This window comes from Saccopteryx bilineata, chromosome 7 (assembly GCF_036850765.1).
Source record: "Saccopteryx bilineata isolate mSacBil1 chromosome 7, mSacBil1_pri_phased_curated, whole genome shotgun sequence".
NCBI lineage: Eukaryota > Metazoa > Chordata > Mammalia > Chiroptera > Emballonuridae > Saccopteryx > Saccopteryx bilineata.
In genome coordinates this window covers 113,417,042-113,429,887 of record NC_089496.1, presented here as the reverse complement: position 1 = coordinate 113,429,887, position 12,846 = coordinate 113,417,042, and the positions used below count along the sequence as shown (strand labels likewise).

Below are 12,846 nucleotides of genomic sequence, written 5' to 3'. Positions count from 1 at the left end.
ACCCACACAAAGCCCACTCCCCTCCAGTCCCAGTGAGGCTGCCCAGCAGGGCCGGATGCCTTAAGGGAACACCCTACTGCTCAGAAGGACTGTGGTGACAGCCACTGCTGCTGCGTCACCATCATACATGCCTCTGCCAGTGCCACTTCCTCCCCCTGGACGGCATCTATCTGCCCCACGTGCGGCCAGGCTCATCCCCACACCTGCTTCTTCATTAAACCCCCTAGGAACCCCAAGTTAATGGCTTGGCACCCCGGTGTGATTTGGGGCGGGTGCCCCCCCCATTTAGCCCTGCATGCAGGTCCGGAGGTCAGCCCCAGTGGCCTGTCTTGGGTCCCCAGGACAGAGGACAGGACTCACATTTGAGTGAATTAATGGAATTTGGCTCCCTGTTCAACCAGTATTTGTTGAGCACCTGCACAGGTGGCCGGAGTCAGATAGAGGATGGGGCCTTGTCCATGATGTGGCATTAATGCTACCCCTCAGGGAGGGGCTGTCAGGGAACCCTGCACTAAATCCCAGGTGGCCAGGCAGGGGGCTTTCAAGAAACGCACCTCCCAGAGCCAGCTCCTTCCCAGCCTGGTTCCCTCCGGCACTTCCCTGCCATGACCTCACAGACCCGAGCTCCCCTCTCAACACAAGTCCTCCTGGGCTCACTGTGTCCCTCAGGACCCTGTCGGAATGGTTGGTTCTACAGACAGGCTGGCACAGGCCCCATGGTCCCCTAGGTCCCAGGGCAGGCAAGCACCTGACTCACTGAGCCCTGGCCCCACAGAGCTGCTGGGTGCTGAGGCCCTGGGAGCCTGGGTTTTCCAGACTGAAGGAAAGTGAGCACAGTGCACGGCTGGCATAGGCCTGTGCCACTGGCTGGTTCTCCAGGGCTGCTCCCCATCCAGGGACACCTGCCAGTTGTGCCCTCCCCAGGGGGTCCTGCAGGGTTGCCCCAGCGACAGGCACTCCTGGGGCTGGCAGTGTCCACCCAACAAATGCAGCTGACTGGCGGCTGCCCCAGGCAGGAGCAGAGCTGACGGGCAAGTGTCTGGACATGGTCCTGGAGGAAGAGGATGGGGAGGAGGAGGAGCGAGGCGGCAGCCAGCTGGCCGGCAGGGTGGCCCCCGAGGAGTGCGTCAGGAGAGGCTCAGGCCTGAAGGTACAGCAGCTCCCACCTTCCCGCCCAGCCTGCACACCCTGCGGAGCTGGCCTAAGCCCACCCCTGCACCCACAGAGGAGGAAGGCGCTGGCCCAGTGGTACCTGGCCCAGGCGTCGGAAGTGCTGCTGCAGTGCCTGCAGGTCGCCCTGGGCAACGGCCTCCTGGAGGTGGCGGCTGCCGCCAGCTTGGAGATGGTGGAGTGCTTCGGCATCCTGGACCCCGTGGCCACCTGTCAGTTCCTGGCGCTGTCTCAGGTGCTGCTCTGCTCTGCTCTGTGCGCCCGCTAGGCTGCCTGGAGAGGGAGGGAGGGAGGGCTCCAGGAGGGCCCTGCCCTCAGTGTTCCTCTTGCTGGTGGCCCCACCTTCTGGGCTGCAGCTGGGGCTTCTGCGTGGAACTGGGCGCTCACTTAGGGGCATGGCCTCAGGCCCTGGAAGAAGGTGGGAGGGCTGTCCCCTGGAGTTCCCGCCACCAGCGCTAGCCCCTCCTACCCACACCCTGCGGGCCCACAAGCCTGGAAGGCCCTCGCACCTCCTGCGTTCTGTTCCAGAGCTGCTCCGCCTCAGAGATGATGCGGGGCATACTGCTCGCGGCCACGGCCAACACCAACAGCTCCCAGCTGGCGGCCCTGCTGCAGCTCCAGCACCGGCTGCGGCGCCAGGAGTGGACCTCCACCAGCCTGTTGGCCGACGTGGAGCACAGGCTGGCCACCATTTCCAAGGTGACCGCTCTGGGGGCCTGTGAACTTGGCCATCGTTTGCAAACTCAAAGCTCATTTCTTCAGAAAGCCGGAGCCACGCTTCTGAGCCATCAGCTCGCTGGGGGCCTCTAGCAGCCGTCAGCCTGTCAGTGCACGGGGCCACGGGGGAGAAGGGCCACGGGGCTGACCACGGCTGGGGGAGGCTGCAGGCCCAGGGAGGAGGGGCAGGGGTGTGTGTGTGCACCTGTGCCGTTTGTGCCCATGCTCATGTGGGTCTGCGTGTGGTGTGGAGACGGGAGGAGGGCAGAGGGAGAGACTGTGCCATTCTGGTTTGGGTGCCTAGGCGCCCTGGGTCATGCAGACCGAGTTTCTGGTGTCAGCGAAGAGCCCGGGAATGCCGCGGGGGTCTGCTGCCCCCTTGTGGTGGCCACGATTCTGCAGGGGGCTCAGCCCAGGGACCCCCACCCACCGCCCGGCTCAAGCCTCTGCTGGGCCAGCCAAGCAGGGACCTGGGTGGCTGGTCCGCCACCGGCCCCAACCTGCATGGGCCCTGATCCCTGTTGGTCATACAGGCCTGGCAGAATCTCTTGGTCACTGAACAACATTTTAACCTCTTGAATGAGATTCCTCCCACCTTTCGGATCCTCTTCCTGCACCACTCACCTGACAGGTAAGGCCGATTTCTGTCCTGGTTCCCACCCGCCTCTTGCCCTCAGGGGCCCTGTGGGTCTGGTCTGAAGGTCACTCTTCACTGTGGGTAGACTCGGCTCACTGTTGGAGAAGAGGTCGGCTGCCTGCTCCGCCCCCGCAAAGGCTTGGTGTTTTCTGCGCCTGTTTTAACTCTTGTCTGGACCTGGCTGGCGGGGAGGGTGCCCCGGCTGAGGTGCACATGCCTCCTGGAATCTGCATCTCTGAGGCTGCCGTGGGACCCCACGCGCTGGGCTTTGACCCCACTCTGCATCCCCTCCTGCCCACAGGACCCATCTGTATGGTGCTGCCTTCGAGAAACCCAAGTTTATTCCCACAGCCAAAGGGAAGGTGGCCCAGGTGGGGGGTGAGTTTCTGGAGCAGGGATTTACCCAGCACCATCCTTGGCGCTGGGCACACCTGTGACCTGGAGACACAAGTCCCTCCCCCGGGCGTGGTGACACCAGCCCTCCGTCCGTCCCTCCATCCACTCCATTTCCCTACTTTCCCCCTGGGGGGCTGGGCAGGATTAGCAAAGTCTGGGGGTCTCAGAGTGGGGGAGCCGCGCACCAGCGGTGACACTGCCCTCAGCTCCAGCCGCATTCACCTCGTCACACTGTTGCCCCTGGCTACCCCGGAGCCTGTCACACTGGAAGTGGAACCAGCTGCCCTCAGCCTCACAAGCATTTTTTCTTGGTGGACACCCTGCTTCTTCCTTGTGTTCAGACCCTGCTGCTTTCACCTGATGCTGGGGAAGGCCCCACCCAGAACTCCAGAGCTGCCAGCTGTTTGCAACGGCCTGGAGCCCACGTGCCCTCTCTGAAACTCGTGCTGAGTAGCCATGAGCTCTGTCTGTGCTCAGGATCAGCCCCTGGGGGCAGCCCCCGGGGCCCAGAGGCCCGGCCCAGCTGCTCCAAGCTGATCCCACACAGGGTCTACAGCCCCGGGTCATTTCACACCCTTTGTTTGTTTTCCGGTCATTCCTCAACCTTTCCGTTGTCACCATTCCACCTGAGCAGGCTGGTCCTCCCACGCCAGTGCGGCTGGGCTCCTGGGCTGTCTGCAGGGTCAGCCTTCCTGGGCGGGCAGCCTAGTGGACAAGCCCTGTGCCTGCAGCTTGCCCATGAGTCCCGAGTTTCCAGTCGCTGGGAGAGTCTGCGAGGCCACGTACAGTGGGTGTGTTTGTGCCCACAGGCTCCTGCAGGGTGGCTCGGGTGGCTGTGAGCCCGGCCGCCTTCTCTGGCCTGTTGGCCAGAGTCCAGCAGTTCCGGGAGCAGACACAGGCTGAGGTGTCCAGCAAGGACATGGCCTCAAACCCAGGCCTGGTGAGGTCCCAGGCCCCAAGCCAAGCTGTGCCACCACCCTGGCAGGACGGGGACCCCCGCCTGGCTGCAGTGAGGTGGGGTGGGGAGAGCTGGGCAGGACCCCCAGCAGGTGAGGGGCCCTGGCTGTCAGGACCCTGGCACTGCCCAACACCCAGCCTGGCCTCCCTGCTGAACAGGGGCCCCTTCTCTTTGAACCCCTGAGCACAGTCTGATGCACAGGATCCCTGGGGGACCAGGGTGCCAGGGGCTTTCCGAAGGGTAGCTGGTGACATGGGCAGGGAATCTGGTGCCCAAGGCAGGCAGGGCATGCAAGAAGCCATCGGGCTGTTTCTGGGAGTGGCCTCCCCCTACCAGGGCAGGGCTGGGCCCCTCCACGGTGACCCTACACTCCTGATGGTAAACTGTCTGTTTGGGCGGGAGTCACAGGCCGTGTATGCGGAAAGGCGGGGGCCCCCTCTCCCGACACTCGGTGACCTCCTGAAGGCCACGGAGGAGTACCTGCACCCACTGCTCATGCTTCTCAGCCCCCCTGAGACCAGGTGCTTGTGCTGTGCCCACCTGTTGCTGAGGGGCTGGCACGGGGGCCTGGGAGGTGCTCTGCACAGGAAAAGCCCTGGCACGTCCTGAGGGCCCGGCTCTGTCCGGTCTGCCTTTGGGAGGACATACTGGTTCTGCCTAAAGTTTAACACCCCCCCCCCCGCCATGTCCCCTTGGGTGGGGGTGGGGTGGGGACAGCAGGGCAAGGGGCTGCCCTCTGACGTGTTTCTGGTGGGAAAGCAGGCAGCAGGGTCGGGCCTGGGGCTTCCTGGCCTGGCCAGTCCATCAGCGAGGTCCTGAGCCCCGTTGGCTCATGCCTGTGCCTTGCCCAGCCACTCTCGAGGCCGTCTGCACAAGCAGCCCTTCCTTGTGTGTGTGTGTGGGTCTTTGTGTGTGGGGGGGTCTTTGTGTATTTTTAAAACCTGAGAGCGTGCCTCTGACTTGCAGAACGCACATTCCCACGACCATTGCGGATCTGGGGAAACCGAAGGGTAAAGACAAGGAGCGGAAGCTCTCCCTGCCCCAGGGTGAGTGCAGCCAGCGCCCGGGTGCACTGTCTCGCTCTGTCAGCGGAGGTCGTGGTGGTCCTGCCCTGTACCTGCCGTGCGTGTCCGAAAGGGCAGGTGTTCTGTAGCGGGAGGCAGGACCCATGGCCCCTCCCAGGGCTCTGTGGCCACCTGGAAAAGCCCTCCCTCTAATGAGTCTTCTGCGTGGCAGTCCCCAGTGCCCATGACCCACTCGAGCCTCTTCAGGGGGGAGAAGGTTGTGCAATGTTGGTCCTTTGAAAGGGGGTCCCCTGGTTTGAAGGAGCCGTGTCATTCCAGGCTCAGAAAGTGGCCACCCACACCGGGCAGGTCCTCAGAGCCCTGGAGGACCGACATCCCTGTGTCTGACCTGATCACACTATCAAAGCAAGGTGTCTGTCCCCAGAGGACCTGCCATGTCCTGGGGCCCCGCTTTCTGCCAGGGGCTGCTGGGGCCAGACAGCGGCTCCAGAGCGGCCTGCAGGCCAGGTGGTCGTGCCATGGATGCCCGCTCTGCCGCTTGCAGCTGGCACGCTCCCGTCCACTGTCCAGCCTGAGGCTGTGGGCACCGTGGTCCTCGTTGCGGACAGGCACCTCCTGGAGCTGCCCCTGGAAGGCCTGCTGGAGCTCGGGGGAGGGACCATCTCCTCTGTGTCCCGGGACTTCTCCCTGCAGATGCTGTGCAGCCGTCTCCACCAGGAGGAGGCAGGTGAGAGCCACTCCGCTCCTCCTGGGTAGTTCACGTAAAAAGGAAACTTTGTTTTTATCCCATGAGATCTTTACTCCTGTCTAAAAACAAAACAAACAAACAAAAAACCACCCAAAAGCCAGCTAGAGGTTGCAGAGCCCCCGCTGCGCATCTAGGGTGTCAGGATAGCTCCTGGCCTCCTAGCAGTGTCACCACTGCTGTGCTGGGCACAGCAGAGCGTCATTTCCACAGGAACACTGCACGTCCATAAACATCTGATTAGGAGTTAGTAGATGAGACTTTCGCTGCTATTCAAGATGAATCACACGGACCAAATAGGCCCTTCCAGCCAGAATGAGGAAGAGTCCAGATGAGACGTGAACCCACGGTGCTCGGACGTAGGAGGCCAGGCGCTCGGGATGGCGGTCTGGAGGAAGGCCCCAGGCAGAGTTCGTGGTCCCCCCGGCTGGGAGTCTGGGGACCCAGTGAGGAGAGTCTGCAGGGCCCGTCCTGGGTCTGCAGGGGGCCCACGTCTTCAGCTGTTAGCTGGTCAGTTCAGGGTGTAAGGAATCGGGCTCAGGTCCACCAGCCAGAGGGAGGCTGATAACCCACAGATGTTAGGTGCGGCCACCAGAGGGCGCTGCCTGCCTTGGAGAGGCCAGCTGCAGAGGGCCCGCCTGTGCCCAGTGACGGAGCTGCGTCCCAAAGGGACAGTCTCAGCCCCCAGTAGGGTGGAATTCAAAATGTCAAGACACTCAGGAAAAGCGGCCAGGCACATAGAGGAGGGGAACACCGTGGCCCCACGAAGAGGAAAACAGCCAGCAGAGGCGGACCCAGGGGACGGTGCCTCCTGGGACAGTCCTGGGCAGGGCGCTGGGATGATCGGGGCCAGTGTCCCCACATTCAGTGAAACTAACTGCACAGACCCGAGACCCAGTGAACCCAGACAAAGAGCAGGAACAGCACGGGTGTGGGGGGTGCTGATGAGAGCCTATCCGTGTCCCCTGCTGACGGGTGAGCAGTGGCGTTCGTGCTCAAGAACACAGCGCGTGGTGTTGGCAGAAACGAGGCAAATCACGCCAAGGGTGGTGAATCCTGTCGACCCGGATGTTCTCGGCAGGAACGTCCATGCTGGAGAAAGAACGACCCTCTCAGATACAGAGAAGCGGCACAGCCATCCCGGGTGGTGCAGAGGCCCTGACACCGGGCGCGGAGAAGCGTCTGGGACTGCGGTTTAAACATCTCCTAGGAGGACTTTGGCAGTTTAGGGCTGAGGCCGTCACGCACCAGGTCAGCGAGCATGGGTGAACGACCGGGTGGGCTGGGAGAAGTCCAGTCACCTCAAGAAGGGCAGGAAGAGGGGAGCACAGGATGTGGCCAAGCCCAGACCCGCTCCCTGTGAACCGTGTGACCGCCGAGGGTGAGGACCCGCTGCGTGGATGACAGGCACGTCCCCAGCGTGGCGCCTAAAAGAGCGCGTTTAAAGTGCAGGCCAGTAACAGGGTAAAAGCGAGAACGTCTTATAGAAATGCCGGTGGCCCTGTGGCACTGCCCTCTGGAGGGCGCCCACGTCTCGCTAGAGTGGGTTTTCGCTTTAAACGTTCACGTTAAAGAGGAAACAGGCCGGAAGTTTAGGGTAGCATCTAATTGGAGAGGTTGGATCAAGAATGCAGAAAACCCCAAAGAAAGCAGAGAACGGGCCGCACTGGGCGCGTGAGCCATCAACAAAAGAGAGAACGGAGGCAAAGATCGGCTGCTTGAAAAAAAGTGGGTACATGACAGAGAGCGCTATGTTGGCGCCCCCACCCGGGTGGCAGACCGCACCGGTGCGGGGCAGGAAGGAGGGAGCCCCTGGCAGCCCAGGGCACAGGCAGAATGGCCGGCGTGGGCTGTGGATGGCTGATGGGGGCCGGGGAACCTCTGGTGACTGCTCCTTCCTCGGGGTCTCCTGGCCCAGGCCTTTCAAGTCTCGAGAGCCTTTGTATCTGAGACGTTACTGCCGTTTCAACTTTAGAAAACTTAAAGTGAACGCTTCTCCCTATGTCTTGGTTTCCACTGAGGTGAAATTCGCGTGGTATCAGACCACCCATTACCAGGTAACGAGAGGCATTCCAGACGTGACTGGACCACCTGCCTCTGCTGTGTTCTGCGGCGTCACCCTTCCTCCCATGTCTCCCGCAGACGGGGCCGTGAAGAAGGGCACCAGGAGCAAGGAGCCCAAGAGGAGAGGCCCAGGCAAGAGGGGCCAGAAGGTAGGCGGGGAGGGCTGGGGGATGGGGGCTGAGGGCAGGGGGCCGGGATGAGGCCCATGACCCCATCTGTCCTGCAGGGCGCCGTGCCCCGGGTCATCCCCCCCGACTGCATCACTGTCGACTCGGATAACTTCAAGTGTATCCTTTGGGGTCCCCCACCCGAAGTACCAGCTTATGGTCCTGGTTCTCCTTAACCAGGGCCCAGTCGTCGTGGACCCCTACGGGGAGGCCTTGGGCCCAGGTGAGTGCTTCCCTGCCCTCCGTGCACACACAGGGCACCCCCTGCCCAGGGGTCAGGCAGGCGTGGCTGGGCTGCCTCCTGGGGCCGCCTGTGCTGAATGTGGCCACTGCCTCCACTCCATGTCCAGTCCCAGGGGCTGAGGCCCTGCCCTGCCCTGCTGTGGCCAGGCCACGCCTGCCAGCAGTGCTGCGAGGAGAGGCTCCTCGGGCCCCACGTGTGGAGCAGAGCGGCCACCACACTCCCAGCAATCGCTCCTGTGGGCTCTGATTTTGCAAAACCAGTCTGAGAACCTCCCCCCAGGGAAGGGAGGAGCCAGCGTGTCAGCAGGGCGGCCCAGGCCCTGCCCCTGAGGCTGGCCTGCAAGGCGCCTGTCCCCCCACGCTCCGTGCACGTGACCACGTCCTGTGGTTTGTCAGCACCCCTCTCGTTGCAGATGAGCAGACTCCTGTCTTCGTGACCCGGGGAGTCTTGGATAAGTTCAGAGACACGTTCACTGCGCGATGGGAGGGACATCTGGGAAAGAAGGCCTTTCCCAGGTTCGGTCTGGGTCCCCGGACGCCGTCCCCAGGGTCACTTGCGCCAGCATAGGGGCTGCTGCACTCAGTGTCCACCTGGCTCTCCCTGCCTGCCTGCACCCCATTCTGTCAGTGACCCCTGTCTTGTCCTCATTATACACAGGCCCTGTGGCCTCTGTGGTACCTGGATCAGTGTCCTTGTCCTCACCCCACGTTGCAGAGGAGGACCCGGGGAGCCCCTGTGCAGGGTCCTGGGCCTGTCCGGCAGGGCGAGTCTCGGGAAACAAGAGTGCTTGGGGCCGGGGAAGTGTCCCTCTAGCACTTTCCGGAGCCACAGTGTAGCGAGATGGGGTCCCTTCTGGGGATGTGGGTTCATCTTTCCCAGGGGAGCCGTGTGGACCCTGAGAGGCAGACGCAGGCGAGGCCACAAGGGGAAGGGAGTGTGGATGGGGCTCTGTCTGTCTCAGCAGAGTGGGGTGGGGGAAAGACCGAGTAGGATGTCTTTACTTTGAAAACATGTCGTGGGAGGGTGTCACCCCGAGGATTTACAGGCAGACTCGGTCCTCTGCTCGTGCAGGGACACCTGGCTGGCCGCCTGCTCACTGAGTCCCCCTCCCTGTGCAGCCAGGCCGAGTGGGAGCAGCTCCTGGGCAGCTGTGAAGGTTTCTTCTTCTACGGGATGGAGAGCTTCCTGTCGCATGTGTCTGTGGAGAGGTTGGCTGCCATGAACTTAGCAGGTGTGTGGGTCTTCTAGGGCCCCCTCCAGCCCAGCTCTCCACCAGGACCCTGAGCACCACGGAGACGGAGCCGCACAGGACAGCGCAGGACCGTCTTCCCTGGGAGCCGCCCGTCCCCAGCAGAACTTCGCGGCAGCCCTTGGGTCCCCCTCCCTCTCTCGGATGCCCCAACTCAGACTTCCAGACCTGTCAGACCAGCTAGGGACGGAGTTGGGGTCACTCTGCCAGCTCAGGCCTGCAGAGGCCAGGGAGGCTGGGGACATCTTCACAACGCGCCAGCCACCATCACTCTTTCTGAACCTCCGACATTAGAGCTGTGGATGCCCCCACCCCCAAAATACTGCGTAGGCGGCGGCAGCATTGTCAAGGACCCCCCAGGATGTCCCTCCCCTCCGAGGTGCCTGCCCCCATCGGTGGTAGCACGGGGCTGCTTGTCCCTGGGCCAGGGCCCCTGAGCGCGCCCATCACCTGCCGTCCAGCCCTGTTTCCAGCCCCTCCCACACTGGTGGGTCCAAGCAGGACAGCACCCCGCCCACCCTACAAGCATGTCCCTGGGAGGTAGAAACGGGGCCTTTTTGAAACTGATGCCAAGTCTTCTCAGAAAGGCTGGGCAGTGAAACCCAAGAAACATGAAGGTCACAGGCACCTGTGGGGTGACGGCATCACCAGGCCCCGCTGTTCCCCACAGGCCTGTCCATGAACAGCTAGAGGTGGCAGCCCGACCCTGGGGACACTGACTCCAGCCCAGCCATCCCCGTGGGGAGTGGGAGGTGGGCTCTGCATCTGTGGTGCTGCACACCCACCGGGCTGCATCTCAGACAGTGGCCCATTTCAGTGAACACTGGGGATCAGGGTGACCAGCTCGCTGCCCTGCTCCTGAGCCTGCCCTGCGCAGCCCAGCACCTGGCTGGTGTGGGGTGCTGGGACCCGAGAGCCCACACAGGGCAGCGACTGTGGGGGCCGCTGCACAAGAAGCCGTGGAGGGTGGCGGCCTCCTCAAACAGTGTCCCGCATGCCCGTGTGGCCAGTGGGTCCCGGAAAAGGGTCTATGGTTCAAGCCTAGCCTCTGGCAGACTGGGCTGCGTATCTGGGGTCCACTGCAGCCCCGGGCGACGGCAGGCCCCCCCCCTGTGTCCTGCAGACTGCCAGCTGATGGTCCTGCTGGCCCTGAGCCGGTCCTACGAAAGCATGCGGCGGACGATGGAGTCCTCGGAGAACAAGAGGTGCCTGGTGTCCCCCTGCACCACTTGGCCGGCAACCCAGCCTGTGGATGGCTGGTGGGGGACTTGGAGGGCGTAGGAGTGATGGTGGGTGTGCCCTGGGGAGTGTGGGGGGACAGAGCATCCCTACACATTGTGGGCAGAGCCCCAGGAGGGAGCCGGGGCTCCATGCTCTGCTCCCGAACCCTCCCTGGAAGTCCTGGGGACCCCCGCGCTGACCACGGCACCCTGGAGCCTCGAAGCTGCTAGGATTGGGCCGGGAGACAAGGAGGGCAGCTGGGAGGGTTGCACAGCACAGGACCTCAGAGCTGCCCGGGGGCCCAGCAGGGCTCCCCCCTCTCATGGTAAGAGCAGCACAGAGGCATCTGAAAAGCCTTTCCCTGTGAACTGACCTTTAAGTCTGGGGGCGAGACATTTTAAGAGCTGTCAGTCCAAACACGAGTTGCAGCCCTCGGTGCTATTAGGGTTGGGGATGGGGTGGACACTGTCCAACGGCAGCTCGGTCCCCCGCAGTGCCCTTCAGTTGTCCTTGGAGGAGCCTATTGAGACGGCCATCCTGCTGAGCCTGGTGGGTGTCCGGAGCATCCTGGCAAACCAGTGGGCAACGCTCCTGCAGGACAATGCGCTGCGCGCCAGGGTCCTCTGGGAAAGTGAGCAGCGCCTGGCGGTCTTCCCACCTTGGGCCTTCCTGGATGCTCTCTGGGGGGTCCACACCAGCTGAGGCAGAGTTTCTTCCCTAGATCTGCTGACCGGGGCCAAACCGACTGGGAGGGCCGTCCGTCTCCTTCAGAAGATGGAAGCTAGAGAAGCGGCCAGCCACGGTAACTGGAGACCATCTACCCCATTGTCCATCCCTTCAGGCCATGCAGCTGCTGCCTTGCTCCACCGTCCTGCAGCTGCAGGGTCAGAAGGTCCCACCTCCATTCTTGCGCAGCAGGCCACATGCTGGCACGACTGGCAGCCTCCTGCAAATGCGGCCCACAGCGAGGCCTGCGTCCAGGGTCCTCGGGGCACCACCAGTCATTATCTGATTTGTCTTTAAGATTGTGCAAGTCACACAAATTCTAAAAGCCCGAGTATGTTTGGGTCCCCACCACCCACCCTTTGGGAACTGGGACCCTAGTGAGCAAGTGACCAGGGAGGCATCACAGTCCAAGGAGGCAGGTGAGACGCAGGGGTCACAAGGGTCACAGGAACAGGAACAAGAATAGGACAGAAACCTTGGGCTTTGCTGGCTGAAGAGCAGCCGGCATGTGGCATTCTCATGGGCAGGGAGCAGACCGGCCCCTGTGCCACCCCTGCTGCTGTACAGTGTGGACGTCCGTCACAGGGAAAGGGACAAGCCGTGACTGTGGGAAGGCTGTCCCTGCTGGCTAGCAGCAGGAGGTCCCTGAGCATGTAAGGTCCTCCAGCCTCGGTGTCCCTCGTGAAGGATGCATAGTAGTAGTGTCCACGCCCAGAGCTGCATCTGGAGGCAGAGCCAGGAGCACTGTCTCCCTGTCCAGCCAGGTATGGGGTCCTTGGCTGGGGCCCTGGACATCTTGCCCCCCCCCCCACGAGCCTCCTGTCCCCTCTCCCCTCAGATGAGTCTCCACAGACTTCCAAGGTGACGTTCCGGGCACAGCTGCACGGCCCCGAGTGGCTCTCTGTCAGCCTCAATCTGGTCCTGTACGGGCTGCCGCACCAGGCCATCCTGTGACCACCCCGTCCCCCCCACACAGCCCCCCATCACTGTCAGGGGCTCGTCTCTCCCCGGGGGCCGGACGAAGGTGGATTCCACCTCCTCTCAGCCTTCAGCTGCAGGCGGGCCTCAGAAGACAGCTCGGGGCTGATGTCCCAGGGACGAAGCTCGTGGTCCCTGGAAGGGACATGCCCGGCTCCTAGACCTGGACAAGCAACACTGAGCGGCTCCCTTGTTCCCCACGAAGTGCTTTTAGTAAAGGCCTAAGCCCAGCCTCCGTGAGTGGTGTCCGTGGCTGAGCGCTGGGTAGTGGTAGGGCCTGGCCACAACCTCAGAGGCCTGGGAGCCGGGACACCAGCCCCTTGGGCCCCCGCTGGACTCAGGGAGGCCCCGGCCATGTGAAAAGAGTTTCCAGCCTCCTTGGGGTCTCCAGCTTGGGCGGGTTCACACACCAGCCGAGGAAGGACAGGTCTTCCTTCTACGTGTGACTAAGTATGGTGTCTTCCGCTGGTCACGTGAGGCCGGTTGTAGCGTTGGTCCCTGAAGGCTGTGCGGCCTGCCCCAGACAGGACCCCCTGGGGTCAAGGCCCT

At 62.9% G+C, this 12,846-nt stretch overlaps 1 protein-coding gene across 4 annotated transcripts in view; it reads left to right on the top strand.

The window, feature by feature from the left end:
• Positions 1–12,490, top strand: part of CFAP46 (cilia and flagella associated protein 46) — a 54,489-nt gene extending 41,999 nt beyond the window's left edge. For 3 of the 4 annotated variants that reach the window (XM_066239847.1, XM_066239846.1, XM_066239845.1), the window contains exons 42-60: positions 1,013–1,150; positions 1,226–1,405; positions 1,699–1,869; positions 2,421–2,518; positions 2,826–2,902; positions 3,730–3,860; positions 4,287–4,399; positions 4,845–4,924; positions 5,448–5,630; positions 7,791–7,861; positions 7,939–7,999; positions 8,067–8,102; positions 8,536–8,638; positions 9,242–9,354; positions 10,496–10,577; positions 11,088–11,224; positions 11,315–11,395; positions 12,158–12,180; positions 12,296–12,490. In XM_066239847.1, the coding sequence (XP_066095944.1) occupies positions 1,013–1,150; positions 1,226–1,405; positions 1,699–1,869; positions 2,421–2,518; positions 2,826–2,902; positions 3,730–3,860; positions 4,287–4,399; positions 4,845–4,924; positions 5,448–5,630; positions 7,791–7,861; positions 7,939–7,999; positions 8,067–8,102; positions 8,536–8,638; positions 9,242–9,354; positions 10,496–10,577; positions 11,088–11,224; positions 11,315–11,395; positions 12,158–12,180; positions 12,296–12,406 (1,989 nt within the window). In that variant the 3' untranslated portion in view covers positions 12,407–12,490. Of the gene's footprint in view, positions 1–1,012; positions 1,151–1,225; positions 1,406–1,698; positions 1,870–2,420; positions 2,519–2,825; positions 2,903–3,729; positions 3,861–4,286; positions 4,400–4,844; positions 4,925–5,447; positions 5,631–7,790; positions 7,862–7,938; positions 8,000–8,066; positions 8,103–8,535; positions 8,639–9,241; positions 9,355–10,495; positions 10,662–11,087; positions 11,225–11,314; positions 11,396–12,157; positions 12,181–12,295 lie in introns of those variants that run through there. The other variant, XM_066239849.1, reaches the window with a different exon arrangement.
• The last annotated feature ends 356 nt before the right edge of the window (positions 12,491–12,846 follow it).